The following is a 20421-nucleotide window of genomic DNA, read 5'->3' as shown; positions in this document are numbered from 1 at the left end:
CCCGGGGGTTGCAACCTATTTAAAGGACTTTATGTCCTTCTCTCAGCCTCCTTAGCACCCCCTTAAGGCAGAGAAACCCTAGCTCGTGCGTGTGTGAGGCCATTGAAGAGAGATTTAAGTTTGGAAAGGTGTTCTAGTGGAAGAAGCTTGAAGGTTCAAAGGGCTTACTGCAAGGAAGTGGTGTAGATCAGGAAACTACTTCAGTTAGAGCATATGTTGGAGGTAATTATCTATTCCTTGGGCTCTTCTTGCATCTAGATTCATCACTTCCTGAGATTTGGGGCATTTTTGGTATGGTAAAGAGTCATTTCGGGTTTGGAGGTTAGATCTGAGTTTGCTACCTCAGATCTAGACTGGAGATGGTCCTAAATGTAGGCATGCTCTAGGACAGTGGATCTACAGTTTGGAGCCCCTGCATGGCTCGAAAAGCCACCGAACAGATTAAGAACTAAAGCGACTCGGCGAGTCACATGGGTGGACTCGGCGAGTTGGATGAAGATGTGCAGGAACTCGGCGAGTTGGAAGAACAACTCGGCGAGTCTGTTGAGGAATGCCTTGGACTCGATGAGACTATTCTTGGACTCGGCGAGTCAAGTCGCGAAACCCCAAACTGTAACATCCCCCTCTGGCACGTATCACAATATTGTCCGCTTTGGGCCACTCGACACGAGGACTTCCCAGGGGGTCACCCATCCTGGTACTACTCCCGCCCGAGCACGCTTAACTGCAGAGTTCTTATGGGATCTGCTGCCCTCACGGCTTTAAAACGCGTTGTGTTAGGGAAGGTATCCACACCCTTTATAAGGAATGCTTAGTTCTCCTTCCCAGCCGATGTGGGATCAGATCTAACCCACTTTCACCCCCCATTATAGGGTTCGACGTCCCCGTCGAACACATCGACGGGAAGGAGAACTAAGCATCCTTATAAAGGGTGTGGATACCTTCCCTAACACAACGCGTTTTAAAGCCGTGAGGGCAGCAGATCCCATAAGAACTCTGCAGTTAAGCGTGCTCGGGCGGGAGTAGTACCAGGATGGGTGACCCCCTGGGAAGTCCTTGTGCCGAGTGGCCCAAAGCGGACAATATTGTGATACGTGCCAGAGGGGGATGTTACAAATGGTATCAGAGCCAGGGCACGGGTTGATGTGTTCGACGGGGACGTCAAACCCTTTAATGGGGGGTGAAAGTGGGTTAGATCTGATCCCACATCGGCTGGGAAGGAGAACTAAGCATTCCTTATAAGGGGTGTGGATACCTTCCCTATCACAACGCGTTTTAAAGCCGTGAGGGCAGCAAATCCCATAAGAACTCTGCAGTTAAGCGTGCTTGGGCGGGAGTAGTACCAGGATGGGTGACCCCCTGGGAAGTCCTCGTGCCGAGTGGCCCAAAGCGGACAATATTATGATACGTGCTAGTGGGGGATGTTACACAAACCCTTCACGTTGAGACTCGAATCACTGAGTTAAGTGGGGACTCAGTGAGTTGGACAGGGCAGGACTCGGAAATCGATAGACTCGGCGAGTCGAGTCGCGAATGGAAGGACTCTGAGCGTATGAACTCGGCGAGTCAGTAGGCAAACTCGGCGAGTAGGGTTGACTTGGAAGGTTGACTTTGACCAGGAATTTGACTTTGACCAAGAGTTGACCAGTTCAATTCCAGGGGTATTTTGGTAATGACTGATATTTATTGAGTTCAGTTATTTGGTGTTGACCAGTGGAGGAGTTCGTGTCGGTGGTTGGAGCAGTGTGATCTTACTTCTTCAGCCGACAGTTGCAGGTGAGTCTTCTCACCATACCAATGGGTCTAAGGCACCAAGGCCGGCCCGTCTTATGTTGTCTGATATGATAGTTAGCTTCATGCTAGGTGGTATGCTAGTAACTATGTGATATGTGATATGCTAGATGTCTTTGTGATGCTTGCATGGAGGACCATGTGGGGTAGCCCATGGCACAATGGTATAAGACCCTGGGGGTAGCCCATGACATCCTTACAGTTTTATGTACGTGTTATGTGTAGATATTTATGTGATGCATGATATGCTATTTGGTTATATATGGTATTTGCAGGGAAGACCCCAGGGGAAGCCCGTGGCATTGGATGTAAGACCATGTGGGGTAGCCCATGGCAGTCCTAGGTAAAGACCATGTGGGGTAGCCCATGGCATTGGATGTAAGACCATGTGGGGTAGCCCATGGCACTATTTCAGGTTCTATGTATGCAAGGCTTATGTAGTATATGGTAGCTTTTATAGCTAACAATATATATGATATGTGTGTAGTTTTTATAGCTACAGGATATGTGATATGTGGTTTGTGTGAATGGTATGCTCTGTGGAACTCACTAAGCTTCGTGCTTACAGGTTTTGTTTATGGTTTCAGGTATCATCGTGTTGGAAAGGAGAGCTCGGATTGATCGCAGTGCACACACCTATGATTTCCGCAATGAATGATTTTGGGATAAACTCTGATAAACGATTTGATTGACTATGATTTGATTGTTTGAATTAAATGGTATCAATGTTTTAGTTACATTAAAAATGAAATTTTTACCCCTGATTTTTGGGACGTTATAAGTTGGTATCAGACCCTTGGTTTGAGGGATTCGGACATACTTTCGGGTGTGTCTGGACTCAGACTAGGGATCTGTAAGGTTTTAAAGGAAAATGTTTTCAAGGAAAAGTTTTCTAAGAAACGAAGAGGTGTGGTGCATGCAATCAGCCAGGCTCAAGTAAGTTTCCCTATAATACCCACATCTGTTATCTGTTATTACTTGGTGATGAATCTGAATATCGCATGCTAGTTAGGGCTAGGAGAGATGTCTTTGTATGCTATATGAGCTCTTAGACTTGCATGCTAGTGCTGAGTAGTCAGCGATAGATTGGCTTGATATGTGATGTTTGTAGCCTTGGGATGCTGGATGCCATGCTAGACTGAGAATGATTATTGATATTGGTAACTGTTACGTGTATGTTTTAGAATTGTATACGGTTAGGATCTCATGGCCATAGAATAATTGGTGCGGATCGTTTCCTGTTCTGTGTACAATTTGCATGCATAAGGCTGCAGTCAGCGAGGGTGGATGTGGACAACTTGGGTTGTAGTACGTGGGCCGGATATTCCATGATCATTTGTGGGTCGGGGATTACCCTAGGATGAGATTAGTGTCAGGAGTGCGTCTTCACGAATGCTGCTTGCTTTGTGCTTTGTGGGACTCTTTAGTGATGGGAGTCAGCTACTAAGTGGATGTGATGATATCCAGGAGGTAGATGACTGGAATCGTGCGGAGTTCCTTAGCAGTTGATGGCAGGGCGAGGTCGAGAACCTAGGAAAGCCTAGGATATGCTCCAGTGAGTTAGTGGGGCGGTTCGGTGTGGTTGGGAGCCTAGGGGGAGACCTAGGAGATGCATTAATGGCCATTGTGCTGCTGTTTAGCAGACATTTAGTACATCAGGGAAGTAGGTGACTTAGAGGATTTGGGGTGATTCTAGAGGAAAGTATGGATAGGTGTGGAAGGTAGTATTGGGCCCGTACTATTGAAAGCACAGGATCCATACTCGAATCGGGGAAAGTCTCGAAGAATCCAAGAAACCTGGGAAAGCAATTTGTGGTTATGAGTGGACTGTGGGGATAGCTGCAGTGCAAAATGCAGATAAGCACGCAAGGGGGAAAGACCAGGGTTTGGTCCTGACTCCGGTAGAGAGCCAGTTAGCAGAAGGACTGCCAGGAGTTGGATTTCGCATTGGATCTCTTGCATCAGGCGGCAAGGATTGATGGTGCGATCTATTGCACTTTTGGAGTTAAAGACCTTGTCTTGGGGATAGTTTGTACCTGGTCAAGAACATAGATTGCTCCATTTATTGCAGATCGGTCGTGGACGATTGAGCTGGTGAGTGTGTCAGGGTGCGATACCCTGAATGTTATGACTTCTAGAGTTCGAGAGCAGGGATTGATTAGGGTCACCTTTGGAAAAGGGGACCAGCTCAGGTGCCTATAGTGGAGGATCTCGGGAGGGGATCCAGGAGTTTGGATCAGCTTTGAGAGGCCAACAGGGCTGGATTCGGTACAACACTTGCAAAAAATACGTGATGGAGCTTCGTTACAAGGGATTGGATTGCCATTGGGATCGAGATGAAGTGTTGCATCATGTTTTCCAGATGGTCGAGGTGACTCAGGAGGAGATGTTCAGGAGTCCTTCAGATGTTTGCGGATATGCTATCTTCGGTCATTTCCGGTGGTATCAGTAATATATTACTTGGGGAGTATGATAGTTAGATCTCGGGTCGGTTTTCTACTATTGTTTAAGTTAGTAAGAGTATCAGGTGCCAGCCAGCACGCCGAGGAATCCTTGATGAATCTTCAGACGGATGTATCTTGCGGAGTGGATTCTGCATATACCGTGATTGCTCCGAGTCATTGTCGGAGGCTGTTCGGTGATCTAGGTAGCTACAGGTGTAGCAGGTTTGGCCACGTCAGCAGGGAATGCCCATAGGGGGCAAGTCTGTCATATTGTCATTAAGGGCAGATGGGTGACAGGAAAGTCAACTACTTGACGATCAGAGAGGAGCAGTGAGGGCACCGACTCCAGTTATCTCGAAGTTTTCAATACGTGCATGCCATTTTGGGTATGGTCGAGATTGGTTTAAGGGCTTATATGAAGGAATTATGACTAGGTTCCAGTAACCTTAGCTATCATGTTTGGAAAGGATTTCGAGGTTGTCAAGGGAAGAGAGAATCGTTGATGAAGTTTTGGTTAGACCATCTGACCTTTGGTCAGCAAGAACCGAGTATGTCAGTATTTAAAGCATCTCAATCCATTGATATGATTGGGATTCAGAGATGCTAGTGGGTTTTTGGGAGTTTTGTTGTTTTGGGGAAGGGTTATTCATGGTGTTCTAGCTTTGTTAGGCACCGGCCGACAGCAAATTGATCATTGGAACGAGAGAGAGAGAGGATTTGGGAATCCTTCAATTTTCATGTGCCAAGCGGACTTAGTCGAATGTAAGTGGGGGAGAATCATTCAGATATCCAGGATAAAAGCGAGAGTGAGATGTGGATGCGTCTCATATTTTCCCTTTTTGGGGAGGAAAGGTGGCCTTAAGGGCTAACTGAGTATTGGATATCGTGGGATGGGAGTTCGGGAAACTCTCCGGAATTTGGATCACGTCCTTCTGACGACATATTGCAGGCTTTGGGGAAGGGAACCAGGTAGTGTTCCAGTCGGTAATTGAGTTCAGTTTGAGAGGATAGAATACGTGGGTGCTCAACAGTGAGATGCATTCGGATTGATAAGTGAGCAGTAGGGTCATAGGCAGCGATCATGTAGTATGAAAGTGTTGTAAGACTACGGGGGAGCCGTAGCATTCACTGTGAAAGTGTTGTAAGACTACGGGGGAGCCGTAGCATTCACTGTGGAAGTGTTGTAAGACTACGGGGGAGACGTAGCATTCACTATGAAAGTGTTGTAAGACTACGTGGGAGTCGTAGCATTCACTGTGACAGTGTTGTAAGGCTACGGGTTAGCCGTAGCATTCATGAGTTCATCGATTGATTGGGTTTACCATAGATCAGTTCGCAAGTCGTGGGAAAGCCACAACTTAAGTAAAATCAGGATCGGAGGGGTTATTCGATGGATTATCCATGGACGAGCCCGGATGGGTATGGCATTTTAGAATGGAAATGGTAGAGACTGTTGAGTCAAGGGTGGACCTCGAGTTGCAGGATCTGGTGGATATGTGGTACATGATGCAGTATGGATACGGCTGGGTAGTCTTGGTTTTTGATCTCTTGGAAACCTAGTGGTTGGACCAGATGAGAGACTGGTAGTCTCAGGGATCGGCTAAGGGTGATTACCTATCAGTCATGAAGAGGACGTCGGAAGTTATGGTGTATTATGAATCTCGAGGTAGTAGCAGGGTATCGACTCGTTTCAGAAAGATTCCGAATTGGGGTTCGTGCATGTTCAGTACAGGACTTTGTTTCAGTAAGATGAGATTATAGAGCGTAAGATGCCAAGGGCATCAAATGCAGGATACCAGGGTAATGAATGGGTTTGGTTGGATGGTAGCTCAAGCCATCACGGTGTGATGCGAGTTGGTATGTAATGGGACCACGACATGTTTAACCAGGAAAAGGCAGGTCGAGGGAGGTCGAGTATGATGAAAGACCACAGTTGTTCTTGTGGCACTCATTTTGCGTCGGATTCAGTGGCGATGGGTTGTCATCCTGTCATGATCGGATGGATCAAAGGAGTGAAGGAATTGAGAGAACAGGTATCGCCAGGGCGGTTATTGTCAGACGAGGTGTCCTTCAGAGGTCACGTGGGATTGTGGAGCATGTGTCTCTTGATCAGCAATCGGGAAGGTGTCCGGTGTTTCGGACAGTGGACAGTCAAGTTGGGACTAGGGAGGTCCCGGTCGTTCTTCGGGAAAGCAGTTTCGTAGTAGCAAGAGGAGTGGGAGCGACTAGGGTGATTTTGGGGTACATACGTGGAGCTGCTTGCATTCTCGATATTCGTATGATGACTAAAGTTGGATTAGATGATATCAGGGGTTAGGTAGCCTGCTGGGAGATAAGTGCAATGAATGCAGAAATGATGCAGGTTAAACGGTCTGTCAGGGGGGGGGACATACCATCTCGACGTTTCAGGTTTCGGATTAAATAACGTGATTATGTTGCAAGGAATCCATCTCATTTTCGGGTTTTAGGAGCCAGCAGGGGTTGATTTGGTTGCCTTGGTAAGGCCAACGACAACGCAGGATAAAGGGTTGAACCCCTTGGATGCCAATTATAAGTGCTCGGGTGGTACCAGAAGGATTACCGGTTGAGTAAGAGCATTGTACTCGAAGGTAGTAATGATCGGATTACTCCAAGGTTGATATTTCGATGTTTAGGCCGATCAGAAAAAGTATGCAACGATTAGAAACGTCGTGGGAGGGGTTATGGAGTTGCTAGATGGAACGGACATCGAGGATGAAGCCCAATTTAAGTGGGGGAGAGTTGTAACATCTCGGAATTTCAAAAGGCAAAAATGTAATTTCAAAAGAGGGACTTAACGAGTAGGCACACTTACTCACCGAGTAGGAGCGGGTTTTGGCGGCAGTTTTAGTGACCAACTCGCCGAGTCGGCGGCTGGACTCGACGGGTTGGTGCTAAAGAGAGAAAACCCTAATCCCGGGGGTTGCAACCTATTTAAAGGACTTTATGTACTTCTCTAAGCCTCCTTAGCACCCCCTTGAGGCCGAGAAACCCTAGCTCGTGTGTGTGAGGCCATTGAAGAGAGATTTAAGTTTGGAAAGGTGTTCTAGTGGAAGAAGCTTGAAGGTTCAAAGGGCTTACTGCAAGGGAGTGGTGTAGATCAGGAAACTACTTCAGTTGGAGCATATGTTGGAGGTAATTATCTATTCCTTGGGCTCTTCTTGCATCTAGATTCATCACTTCCTGAGATTTGGGGCATTTTTGGTATGGTAAAGAGTCATTTCGGGTTTGGAGGTTAGATCTGAGTTTGCTACCTCAGATCTAGACTGGAGATGGTCCTAAATGTCATAAAGTTCCAGTCTTTGAATGATTGGTGAAGCCCCTTTGTCATAAACCCTAGCCATGGTGTGTTTTGGGCCTATATCTCTTTGCTATCACGTAAAGTTTGCAACTTTACGTGTGAGGCATGATCTAGGACAATGGATCTATAGTTTGGAGACCCTGAGTGTCTCGAAAATCCATCGAATAGATTAAGAACTGAAGCGACTCGGGGAGTCACATGGGTGGACTCGGCAAGTTGGATGAAGATGGGCAGGAACTCGGCGAGTTGGAAGAATAACTCGGCGAGTCTGTTGAAGAATGCCTTGGACTCGGTGAGTCTGTTCTTGGACTCGGCGAGTCAAGTCACGAAACCCCAAATCCTTCACGTTGAGACTCGGATCAGTGAGTTGAGTGGGGACTCAGTGAGTTGGACAGGGCAGGACTCGGAAATCGGTAGACTCGGCGAGTCGAGTCGCAAATGGAAGGACTCTGAGCGTATGAACTCGGCAAGTCAGTAGGCAAACTCGGCGAGTAGGGTTGACTTGGAAGGTTGACTTTGACCGGGAATTTGACTTTGACCAAGAGTTGACCAGTTGAATTCCAGGGGTATTTTGGTAATGACTGATATTTATTGAGTTCAGTTATTTGGTGTTGACCAGTGGAGGAGTTCGTGTCGGTGGTTGGAGCAGCGTGATCTTACTTCTTCAGCCGACAGGTGCAGGTGAGTCTTCTCACCATACCAATGGGTCTAAGGCACCAAGGCCGGCCCGTCTTATGTTGTCTGATATGATAGTTAGCTTCATGCTAGGTGGTATGCTAGTAACTATGTGATATGTGATATGCTAGATGTCTTTGTGATGCTTGCATGGAGGACCATGTGGGGTAGCCCATGGCACAATGGTATAAGACCCTGGGGGTAGCCCATGACATCCTTACAGTTTTATGTACGTGTTATGTGTAGATATTTATGTGATGCATGATATGCTATTTGGTTATATATGGTATTGGCAGGGAAGACCCCGGGGGAAGCCCGTGGCATTGGATGTAAGACCATGTGGGGTAGCCCATGGCAGTCCTAGGTAAAGACCATGTGGGGTAGCCCATGACATTGGATGTAAGACCATGTGGGGTAGCCCATAGCAGTCCTAGGTAAAGACCATGTGGGGTAGCCCATGGCACTATTTCAGGTTCTATGTATGCAAGGCTTATGTGGTATATGGTAGCTTTTATAGCTAACAATATATATGATATGTGTGTAGTTTTTATAGCTACAGGATATGTGATATGTGGTTTGTGTGAATGGTATGCTCTGGGAAACTCACTAAGCTTCGTGCTTACAGGTTTTGTTTATGGTTTCAGGTATCATCGTGTTGGAAAGGAGAGCTCGGATTGATCGCAGTGCACACACCTATGATTTCCGCAATGAATGATTTTGGGATAAACTCTGATAAACGATTTGATTGACTATGATTTGATTGTTTTAATTAAATGGTATCAATGTTTTAGTTACATTAAAAATGAAATTTTTACCCTTGATTTTTGGGACGTTACAATCCCCCACCAAGTTGGAAAGTTTCCTTTCACTCAGATAGATGATGTCACGAAGATTAAACCATAGTTTAATGAGAACAAACAAGAAGAGACCGATTCAATGGTATCCTTATAGGTTTAAACCACGAACCTTAATGACCTCTCCAATTTACCCCCACACATCACAAGTCGTCTTTGTGTTCTCCCTGAGCGCTAATATGGTCACGCGTTATAAACCCTTTTCATGACCCTTTAGAAGATAAACCACTAATCTTCACTCGAGGCGGCACCACGTCTAGATCATATAGGAAAAGTTTTACAACATCTTCGTTGGTTAGATGTTTCCAAACCTTCGTTAAGATTCGTAACTCAACCTCGTTCTCGAAAACGATGTACTATCCTACCTCACATAGATCTATCATTAATGATAGTATCTTCTATCGTTAGTGAATTTATTGTTACCCTTTAAACTTGAGAATTAGGAGAACTAATGTCAAGTTGGGTATCCATCACTAAGCGAATCTATTGTGGTTTTAGACCAATGACTCTCGTGGTAGATGTAACCAAATCTCTCATCAAAGGTTTGGTAAATGGATTTACCAAGTTCCTAGTTGTATTGACATAGACAACCTTAATGGTACCACGTTCAATTAGTTATCTCACAAAATTGTGTCTCAAACCTATATGTCTCAACTTCCCATTATATACCGCATTATATACTTTAGATAGTGTGGCCTCACTGTCACAGTACATAGGTATTGAAGGCATTGGAATATCCCACAGACGGATATCCATAAGTAGATCTCAAATCCACTCTGCCTCTTTGCCCGTTGCTGCTAAGGCAATTAACGCCGCTTCCATCGTTGAATGAGCTATACATGTCTGTCTCTTGCTTTCCCAAGAAATAGCACCACCGGCTAGAGTATAAATCCAACCACTTGTTGATTTTGAATCACTGGTATGATCTATCCAGCTAGCATCATAATAACATTCAAGTATTTTTTTTAGATGACGAATACATCAGCTTAAAAGTACTTGTCCTTTTTAGGTATCCCAATACTCTACCCACAGCTTTCCAGTGCTCCGTCCCAGGATTGATAGTATACTGACTAGGTTTGCTTACAATGAATGCGATGTCAGGTCGAGTGCAATGTGTAGCATACATCATGCTTCCAACTGCTCTTGCATATTCAAGTTGAGCCACTGCTCGGCCATAATTTACATTTAGTTTCACACTTGAATCAAAGGGAGTGTTGAACTCCTTAGTATTCAAATGTTGAAACTTTGTCAGAATTTTCTCAATCTAATGAGATTGACTCAGAGAAATCTGGCCGCCTGTCCTTTTCACCTTGATACCAAGAATTATATCAACTTCTCCAATATCTTTCATCTCAAAAGTCGAGGATAGGTATTTCTTCATCTTAAGAATACCTTCTAAGTGAGTGCCAATGATCAACATATCATCAACATAATACATATAACAATTGTGTATTCGGAAGAGCATTTAGAATAAATACACTTGTCAGCACTATTATGTTGGAATCCGAAATCAATTATAGTGGTGTCAAATCTCTCATTCCACTGTTTGGGAGCTTGCTTTAACCCTTACAAGGATTTAATAAGTCTACATAGTTTGTTTCTTGTCCATGTATCACGAAACCTTCAGGTTACTCCAATTAAATCTCCTCCTTGAAATAACCATTCAGAAAGGTTGTCTTCACATCCATTTGATGGATGTACAATCCTTTCAAAGTTGATATTGCTATGATATTTCTAATAGAACTAATCCTAGCAACTGGGGCATAGGTATTAGAATAATCGATCCCTTATCACTGCCTATAGCCCTTAGCAACTAATCTTGCTTTATAGGCGGATATGGATCCATTTGGGTGATAATTTCTCTTGAATATCCATTTCAATCCTATGGGTCTCCTCCCTTTGGGTAGATCAACTCACTCCCAAGTTCCATTACGCATAATTGAGTTCATTTCATCATTGATGGCTTCCTTCCACAAAGGTGCATCTCTAGATGTCATGGATTCAGTAAAGTTCTTAGGATCATCATCCAAGTTAATGGTGAAGATGACCTCTCTTGTCACTTTCTTTTGTGCTCCTTCGACCAAATAAGAATAGAAATCATCTCTAAAACTTTTCTCTATTCTAGCCCTAGTACTTCTCCTTGGTTCCTCCACAATAAGAGGAGGTGTGTCACAACTAGGAATTTTGATGCATTGTAAGCACTTATCAAAGAACAACAATGTGACTAAAACTTAAAAACATGTATGATGCTTAATCAATGATAACAAATTTTCATCAAACACTCTACACAAACATTCAAATAGTCAACAAAGGTTGGAAACCCTAAAGTAAATCCCGGTTTAAGTCCATATGGACTAGGATTTCCTTATTGGGCCTAATGGACCAAAAAGCTTCCAACTTGACTACTTTGGGCTTAGGACCCTTAAAAGGACCCTAATTGGACCCATTTGCATGAAACTTAATATTTTGGGCCTCACAAGCCTAGAATGAACTAGTTATCTTTGATGAGCCTTATTGGGCCATAACAAACTTAATTAGCCCTAATGAGCCATAAAAATCATTCTTTGAATTATATTGGGCCATGAATCACCTCCAAAGACCAATTGGGCCGAAAATCATCAAAGTGGGCCCCTAATACGGACTTAAGCACAAAGGGCCCAAAATCTTTCCTTATTCTCTCTTTCTCGGCCCAAGAAGAAAACAAAAAAGGGGAAAATGGCTAATTATCCAAGCCATTCCACTTCACTAATACATGGAGGTAATACATGCAAACTAACCACTAAACAATACTCAATCCCATACATCCATGCAACTCTCTCTCTCTCTCTCTTCTCCCCTCTTCTCCTCTTAATTCAGCCGAAACACACACACACACCCCATCACCATTTCAAAGTTTCTTCAAAACTCTCTCTAGAACTCCTTCACTTCCACCAAAATTTCGAGATTCACAAGGGGCTACAAGGAGATCTTTTCTTAATATCACAAATCCTTGGTAAGTTGTTGTTTGATCCATACTTTAACTTCTTGATTTCCTCAAAATCTCCCTTAACTCATACAAAAATTCGTGATATTGCTTCTTAGAACACATCTAAGCCAAAGATCTTCCAAGAAGCTTGCTAGGCCGAAAAATCTCACCATTTTCTTTCATTTCTTCTTCAAAACCGAGATACACAAGAAAAGGTGAGTCCATACCCCTCTATTTTCGGTTTTCATATGTTTTATGGGGAAGGATACAAGTAAAATGTGCAGATCTATGTGTTTTTGTATGATATGTGTGATTTCTTGTGTTTATGTGGTAAATATGTGTCTAAAAGAATAGAAATCTCGAGATCTATGACTCTAGGAGGAAGATAAACATGATCTAGGATATATTACATTATACAAGTAAGGAAAATTACCCTCGAAGATTAAAATAAACATATTGCAACATAAAACTCATTTTTGGGCTATATTTGTCAAATAAACAAAAGTTGAGTTGAAAATTGCTATTCATGGTTTTCTTAAGGACTAAAAGAGTCAAAACAGTAAAAATAAATGTTCTTATGAATATCATACTCTTTTAAGGGCTAGAAATGAAATTTATAGCTTAATAGGCCAAATTTTGGGCTTTTCGGCCCATTAACTAAAAAATTGCGAAAAATACAATCTTCAAGGGATTGAAATGATAAACTTCTCAAAACAGGGGGTAAAAAGGGTAAAGAAAACTGATTCAGGGGTTAAAATGCTTTATTTTCCAAACAAGGATAAAAAATGTAAACTTATTGGATTTTGGGCCAAAATTTTAAAAGTTGCGAAAGTTTGGGATTAAACTGAAAAACTCCTTACTGGAATGGCTGAAACTGCCAAGGAGTAAATTTTGAGCTAAAATCACCATTTAAACAAGTCTATGGGTCAAAAATGACAAGAAAATTGTCTAAGGGCCTAAAATGTCTTTTTTTATATAAGGGACTAAAATCATCATTTTTATTAAAGAAGGGCTGAAAGGGGTCAAAACAATATTTTTGAGTCAATTATTTTATTTTTAAGATATTGAGTCAAAAACACCAAATTACAACTCAAGAAAATAAAAAGACGAATATACATATAATTCTAAATATCGTTATGAGCAACCGACCGGCCGTGTGCCGATACAAATTTAGCAATTGTTCAATCAAACATTCCACCAACTATACAATACCTAAAATAAATAAATATTCAAATCTTTGGGCTTGAGAGCTCCTAATAATGCTTATTGGGCCTTTGTGACCTATTAACATGACTTTTGGGCCCAAATGATAATAATATATGTTTATTGGGCCTTCAATGACCCAATTTCATATTTAAGGGACCTTCAATGGCATTCAAGTGCTATTGGGCCTTAGTGGCCCATTAGCATTGCTAGTAAGGTCCAAATAAATCAAATGTAAAATGGGTCATCGTGCCCTTCGTATACATGATAGCCATAAATAATATGTGGGATTAGTAGGACTTTGTAATCCTCTTCCCCTCGTTTATTAGGCCTACCTTTAATTCAGTAAATATATACAGGTCGTTAATCAATGGTAATCAAATTCAAGTTAGATTCAGTGAGTAATAGCGGGCAACACCTCTATGGGTCGTTTGTAGTCTGTAGTTATAATCAAAGTCTCCTGGAGGGAGAGCAAGAGTTTGTGTATAGATCTATACGGGGGTAACTCCCCCACACCTCAGCTGTTCGCTACAGTTAGACTCGGCCAATCTAGGGTGACAAAATTTTAAGATCAATTCCGACGTTCATTAGAATGCCAAGACAGACGAACTAGTCATTATCATGCATGGTTATAACAACTCACATAAACAAATCTAAGACTATCCGAGCAATTTAAGGAAAAATCATAATCATTCGTTGTGACGATATAACAAGTTGAAACAACTATATTTTCGGATTGGAAAACATCGGGTTTTTCGAGGAAGTCAACATCATTCATTTGTACTTTTCAATAACTATAAGCCAAAACTTTTCATTTTTACACGCTTTGAAATCATTCATGCATAAACCTATGGATCTTCACACTTTGGTATAAACAATTGTCTTTTCAGAAAATATCAGATTTTCTGGGTTTTTATGAAACTACACAAAACGTTTTTCACAACGACCATGCTTATGAACTCACCAACATTCCATATGTTGACGTTTTTCAAAATAATTTGTATTCTCAGGTAACAGGTAAGCTGAGGAGTAATACCAAATATGTTAGGGAATTATGCTTTTGGAAAACTATCAAACAATTTATGTTATGGATATGTAATGTTTAAACAATGTACTTGATGTGAACAATGCCAGTTGTGATGTATTTATGCATGGTGATGTTTATGTTATTATTCATGTATATTCATTGTAATGATATTCAATTTAAGTCACGCGAGCCCTCGGACGTTTCCGCCGTCTGGTTCGGGGTGTGACAAGGTGGGAGTATTTCTCGAGAAGTACATGTAGGTGTTGTATGACTGGAGTTTTACTCATCCCTAGAAAACTTGTCCTTAATGAATTTCACATCTCTATATTCCACAACAACACCTGATTCAATATCTACTAATCGGTAACCTTTTCTATTGCGAGCATATCCAATAAATATACTCTTATTAGATCATGCTCCTAATTTGGTTCACTTAGGATTGGGAGTCCAATAATAAGCAACACACCCCACACTTTCAAATAGTCTACGTTAGGCTTTTTACCTTTCCACAACTCATAAGGGCTTGTAGGAATCACACGACTAGTGATCCTATTATGAGCATAGCAAGCAGTAAATAGTGCTTCCCCCCACAGATTGTTGGTTGACCCGATTGGTTCAACATACAGTTGACCATCTCAGAAAGGGTTCGGCTCTTTCTTTCAGCCAAACCATTCCGCTGGGGAGTATATAGTGAAGTCCTCTCATGTTTGATTCCATTCTCTTCACAAAATGTTTCAAACTATTGGTTGAAATATTTTCTGACTCTGTCCGAGCGAAGAATTTTGATGTATCTTTCAAGTTGATTTTCGACTTCAACCTTATACCGTTTAAATGCATCAAAAATGTCATCTTTTGATCTCAGCAAAAAAACATGTAGATAGCGACTGGAGTCATCTCCAAATGTGATGAAATACATTTTTCCTCCTCGAGTAAGTATTCCATTTAATTCACATATATCAGCATGAATCAACTCAAGTAATAATGTATTTCTCTTAACTAATGGAAATGGTTTCTTTGTAAACTTTGATTTCTCACAAGTTTCACATTTTTCAAAATCTTTTGAGTTATATTTTAACATTCCTTTAGATTGCATATTTTCAATATTTTTAACATTAGTGTGTGCTAAACGTTTATGCCATAAATAAATTAAATAAACAAAATAACCAAAAAAGTTCACTTCATTCACATTAGCAACCAATCTACCAATTACATCATTACTAGTAACACAAGACACAACCACAACACTCGTACTAGCATTATTACTCTCAAAACATGGCCCACTCAAACTACCCTCATCACAAAGTCACAAACGATACATCCCATAACAATTGTTTGCCTTCCCAACATATCTTTTTCCCTTAGTGATCACAATTTTGCCATTCAAAAGCACCATCTTAAACCCACCCTTGTCAAACTTGTCAGCATAAACCAACCCTTTAGAGATAGTATGAATCTTCAAGAACATCTCGAAGGGTAACCCATTCACCACGCGTGAATTTCAGACAAACATCACCTATCGCTTGAACTTTAACTCTTTGACCATCAAAACATACAATTACCGTTCCTGGTGGCATTGGACGGTAAGTGCAGAAGCTCCCTTGTTGGCCACAAACATGCACAATGGCTCCAGTGTCTACGAACCATCCTCGAGCACAGATTGCTCGGGTAAGTAAAGAGACCATGTAAATCTCTCCAATGTTCACACCTGCCACCATGTTAGTCGCCTGCTCGAGTGCATGTGCTATCGGTCCTGATTTTTGATCCTTGAATTCTCTTACATAGTGCCCAATCTCTCCGCGGACGTGGCAAGGTTCGGTTCTCTTCGGCTTTGAGTTAGGATTCTGATGACTTGGTTTCTTGAAGCTTTGTTTCTTGGGTCCCAAGTTCCTTTTGTTTTTCCCCCAGACTTGGTCTTATAACCAGAACCCCAGCTGACACATGATGCACACTCGATCCGACTTTACCTTGCTTTTCCCTGATGCGAGTTTCCTCCTCAATGCGAAGGTGTTTCATCAGATCATCCAAGGAGTGGTACTCAGATTTGTGCATCATTCTCTTAGAGAAGTCTTTCCAAGAGGGTGGTAATTTTGCAATGATTGCACCAACCTGAAAGAATTCTAGTATCGAGATGGAGAGCGCGTTCAACTTATTGACCATGAGCTGGAGTTCATGCACATGCTCCATGATAGGTTTGTCATCAGCGATTTGAATCTCTAGGTACTTTGACACTAGGTACTTGCTGGTACCTTCCCCGTGTGCCTTGTACTTGAGTTTCAAAGCACTCCATAGCTCTCTCAAATCTTTGACCGGCGCATAAAGATCATAGATTCGATCAGACAGTGAGTTCTTGATGTGATCCACACACAATTCCTCATACTCTCTACGCATAACCCTTTGCTTTTCCAGATCAAAGATGATCGTTGGATCCATAGTTTTCCCCGCCTCGGGAATTGGACTAGCAGGAATTGGGGCTAGTTTTGGGTCCAAAACATAGGCGAGCTTCAGTACATGAAGCATGAACTTGACCTTGTCAGCCCATCGGGTGTAGTTCTGACCATCAAACCGGTCAAGCTTGGAAAATTATTGGTTCATGTAGTGGAGACTAGCCATTGGGATTTGAGTTTTCATTAGTCTGTTGAAATATAAACACAAATAAAAACCTTTAAGATTGTTGTAAATCAAACTAATAGACAAACAAGGAAACCGACAATTAATATTGAGAGTTATATGTCGATTAGTTGCGAATAATAAATCCAATTATTATTATTATGATTACCAAGTTTCGTCCAGAAACCTGATTAATCCTTTTCAATTAGATATAATTATAAGAAAGGTAGACGGAAAGTGTCCTATTATTGGACGAAATTAAAAAAAAAAAACAAAACAATAATGTAAAAGGGACCTGTTGACGGTTGATCTTGAACGTGGAATAACTGCACGGATTGAACTCCTGTCGTTAAAGGTTTTTACTTCGTTTCTATTGGTTATAAGCAATAGAATACCCTGGGATTTAATGCAGATCTACAGATTTTCCAACAGCACTGGAAATCGATAAACACAAAGTGAATACTTGGAAACTGGAAGAAAACCGCAGAGAGAGGGAGAGAGCTTTGAATTTTTGTGAGTGTCAAATACGGCTCCTAGGGAGCAATATTTATAGGTATCGAAACCCTAGAAGGCATGAAACGGGCCCTCATAATCTGGCCCTTAGGGCGACGACTTGCTCTCCAAGCAAGCCGCAAGTCATTTCCTGATCCTTCCACAATATCCTGACTTGTCCTCCACGAAGTCAACGGTGGTCAACCATTGACCCGAACTCGTCAAAAATAAAAGCTCCTCAGCTCCCAACGAAGTGCAAAGTGCGCCTAAATCGTGCACTCGCGGCGTCGACTAGTGTTAGGCTAGGCGCGCGCGTAGACTTGACTCATTCATTTGATCCACTAAAGCCTTTAATGGACTATTAAGGGAATAAACTTATCCACCCACAAAGATTTTTCCTCCCATTAATGGGATACAAAAGAAATTATCAACTTGAAATTCCTTTATATATATATATATATATATATATATATATATATATATATATATATATATATATATATATAATTCCAACAGAAGATAATGGACGAAAACAGTGACAACAGTTAGCTGACAGTTATTAGTTCAAATAGCATCAACGTTTAAAAATCGGTTTTTTGGTTGAACCGTTGTGGTTACTGGTTCCTGGTTTAACCGGTTCGACAGCTGAGTCAACTGGTTTCTATAATTTTCATCTTTTTTTGTAAATTTTCCTACACAAACGTACATATATAAACAATAAATTTGACGTTTACAAATTTAAACATTAAAATTTATATAAAAATAAGTTGTAGATCAATCCAAATATATTAAAATAACACATAACCATACATTTTAGTGTTTAAATCAATCAATATATGTCAAAAAGAAAATAAAGTATAATACCGAAATATTGTTTTAGATGAATACAAACACATCGAAAAACTTTACAGCATTTATCATATGTTTTTATTTTTAGAAAACTAAATGGATTTGAAAAAAAAATCACCAAAATTTATTATGCAAATGGTTATTTTGCATGTGTTTTTATTCGGTTTAATAGGTTTATTTTGACCAGTTCAACCTGGTTTTTTTTTTTTTTTTTCTAAAAATCGGTCGATTCAATCCGGTCCAGAAATCAACGTAGAACCGGTGATAGTTGAACCGTTTCCTCCCCTGTTCCCAGTCCAGTTGGTTCGACCGGCCGGTTTATACCGGTTTTTAAAACATTAATAGCATTGTATGATTTATGACTTGTTTAATCATTTATATACCGATAAATGTTCAAAACATGAATCGACTCGTGAATATCTTTTTCCACATCTAAAATGAAGTTAAAAAATTAGATGACATTGAACATGTTTATCTCTTTTATAATTAAGTTTATATGTTTGACCAATGCCTATAAAATTTAATCCAACAAAACCCAAATTTATATGCATCGCCTGAAACTTTTGATACTACAATGATCAAAGATATATAAAATGAGCGAGACAAGAAATGTAGGTCCAAAGCCATGCCAGGATGATGTGTAAATGACTGGAAGTACCTTGGAAGCACACAAGAAGGCAGTGTCCTTGTAAGGCAACACAAACCCATTATAATATATATTAGCTGCAACTCCATCAATTTACATATTATTTTTGTTCCCATTATCTTGCCTTTTAAAATAACTAATATTAATTAAAGAGTTGAACTATTAACAAATTAATATATCTATATGTATAAAATTTAAAGTTACGATTTTTTAGTTTCAAAAATGTGTCTAAAGAGACTCAAATTCAATTCACGTGGGAAATTAAACATATATGATCAATTTTGTGTATGCTGTGGGTTATTCCTGCTTGGGGAGGTGACATTTCTTGGGTTTCCAAAAAACAAACTTGCATTACAAATTTTATGTGTTAGTCATTGTTGGTAATTAGACCATGCTTAAAGAAGTTAGTGTTTGAGAATCCATGGTGATCAAAACCGAGGCCAACAAAATAAATAACCCTAACTCTTTTACACTAAAATAGTGTATAGTGGTAAATGAGTCGAATCCACGGAGATTGGTTCAATTTATAACTCTATGAAAAATCTCTTTGTAAAATAACAATAAAAATAAAATGGGGGTGTGTTTAGTTCTTTCGAGTGTTTGACAAAAATTAAAACTAGCTAGGGTGAAAATATGACAAGTAAACAAGTAAAAGATTGGATTAAATTCAATGAAGTGGAATTGGTTGATTTTGGGGTTCACCTCATGGATGGTATAATTGACTTATCATTAGACTTAATGGAATAACACTTGTGAATTGGTTTAACTTGGCTATAGCAATTCATAAGCACAAATTGCCTCAACTCTTCTTAGAAATGAAAATGGTTAGAGGAGCTCTTAACACATTTCCTTAATTGAAGTCATAAAATCAATGAAGCATAAAATCTTGTGAAAATTAATTAGCTTTAAGTTGTAAGAGTTACCAAGTCCAAAAGATAATCAAATGCTTACATTATCATTATGGAGGAAATATTTCCATGGTTTAAATGAAATGAAAACAAACATATAAACCATTTGTTGCTTACTAATTTGAAGATCCATTACTTAACCAAGAAATTAGTCAACAAAAACAAGCATCCATTCATCCAAGCTCATGATCAAAGATAAATAAACACAACAAGATGTTTAACTAGAAAACATTCCCATAAACTTCAAACACAATGTAATAATAAGTCTTCAAAGCAAATAATCATCCATGGGTCAAACCCTAATCAACCAAATGAAAGTTTAGCCAAGCATGACCAAGGTAAAAGAAAAACAATAGGGTTTAGTGATACCAAACATTGTCTTAGATGCAAGATGAAAGGAAATTACACTAATCTACCAAATATTCTTCAAATCTTCCAAAGCTTCTTAGAGAGAATATGGAGTATCTTCTTCAAGTTCCCCCCCCCCCCCCCCCCCCCCTCAAATGAGCCTCCAATCACCAGCTAAGGAGAGCCAATTTCCGGATTCAAAAAGAGACTAAAAGCTACCCACCAAACTTCCACAAATAGAGTCAACAAGTCAAAACCCGGAAACAACTCAGCACAACCCACGCGGACCACGT

The 20421-nt window shown here is 40.7% G+C and overlaps 1 protein-coding gene and 1 pseudogene across 1 annotated transcript; both read right to left on the bottom strand.

Moving 5' to 3' along the window:
- Positions 1-656: 656 nt before the first annotated feature.
- LOC145049175 (5S ribosomal RNA) lies at positions 657-774 on the bottom strand (annotated as a pseudogene).
- Positions 775-9848: 9074 nt separating this feature from the next.
- Positions 9849-10464, bottom strand: LOC145099794 (secreted RxLR effector protein 161-like). The gene is made up of 3 exons (XM_079037300.1): positions 10393-10464; positions 10064-10305; positions 9849-10017 (listed from the first exon to the last, which is right to left on the bottom strand). The coding sequence occupies exons 1-3, from the start codon at positions 10462-10464 to the stop codon at positions 9849-9851; spliced, it is 483 nt and encodes a 160-aa protein (XP_078893426.1).
- Positions 10465-20421: the final 9957 nt, after the last annotated feature.

Source organism: Lactuca serriola, chromosome 4 (genome assembly GCF_051521515.1).
Source record: "Lactuca serriola cultivar US96UC23 chromosome 4, Lser_US96UC23_V15, whole genome shotgun sequence".
Classification (NCBI taxonomy): Eukaryota; Viridiplantae; Streptophyta; class Magnoliopsida; order Asterales; family Asteraceae; genus Lactuca; species Lactuca serriola.
The sequence above is the reverse complement of the archived record's forward strand: the minus strand, read 5'-3'. Positions and strand labels throughout refer to the sequence as shown.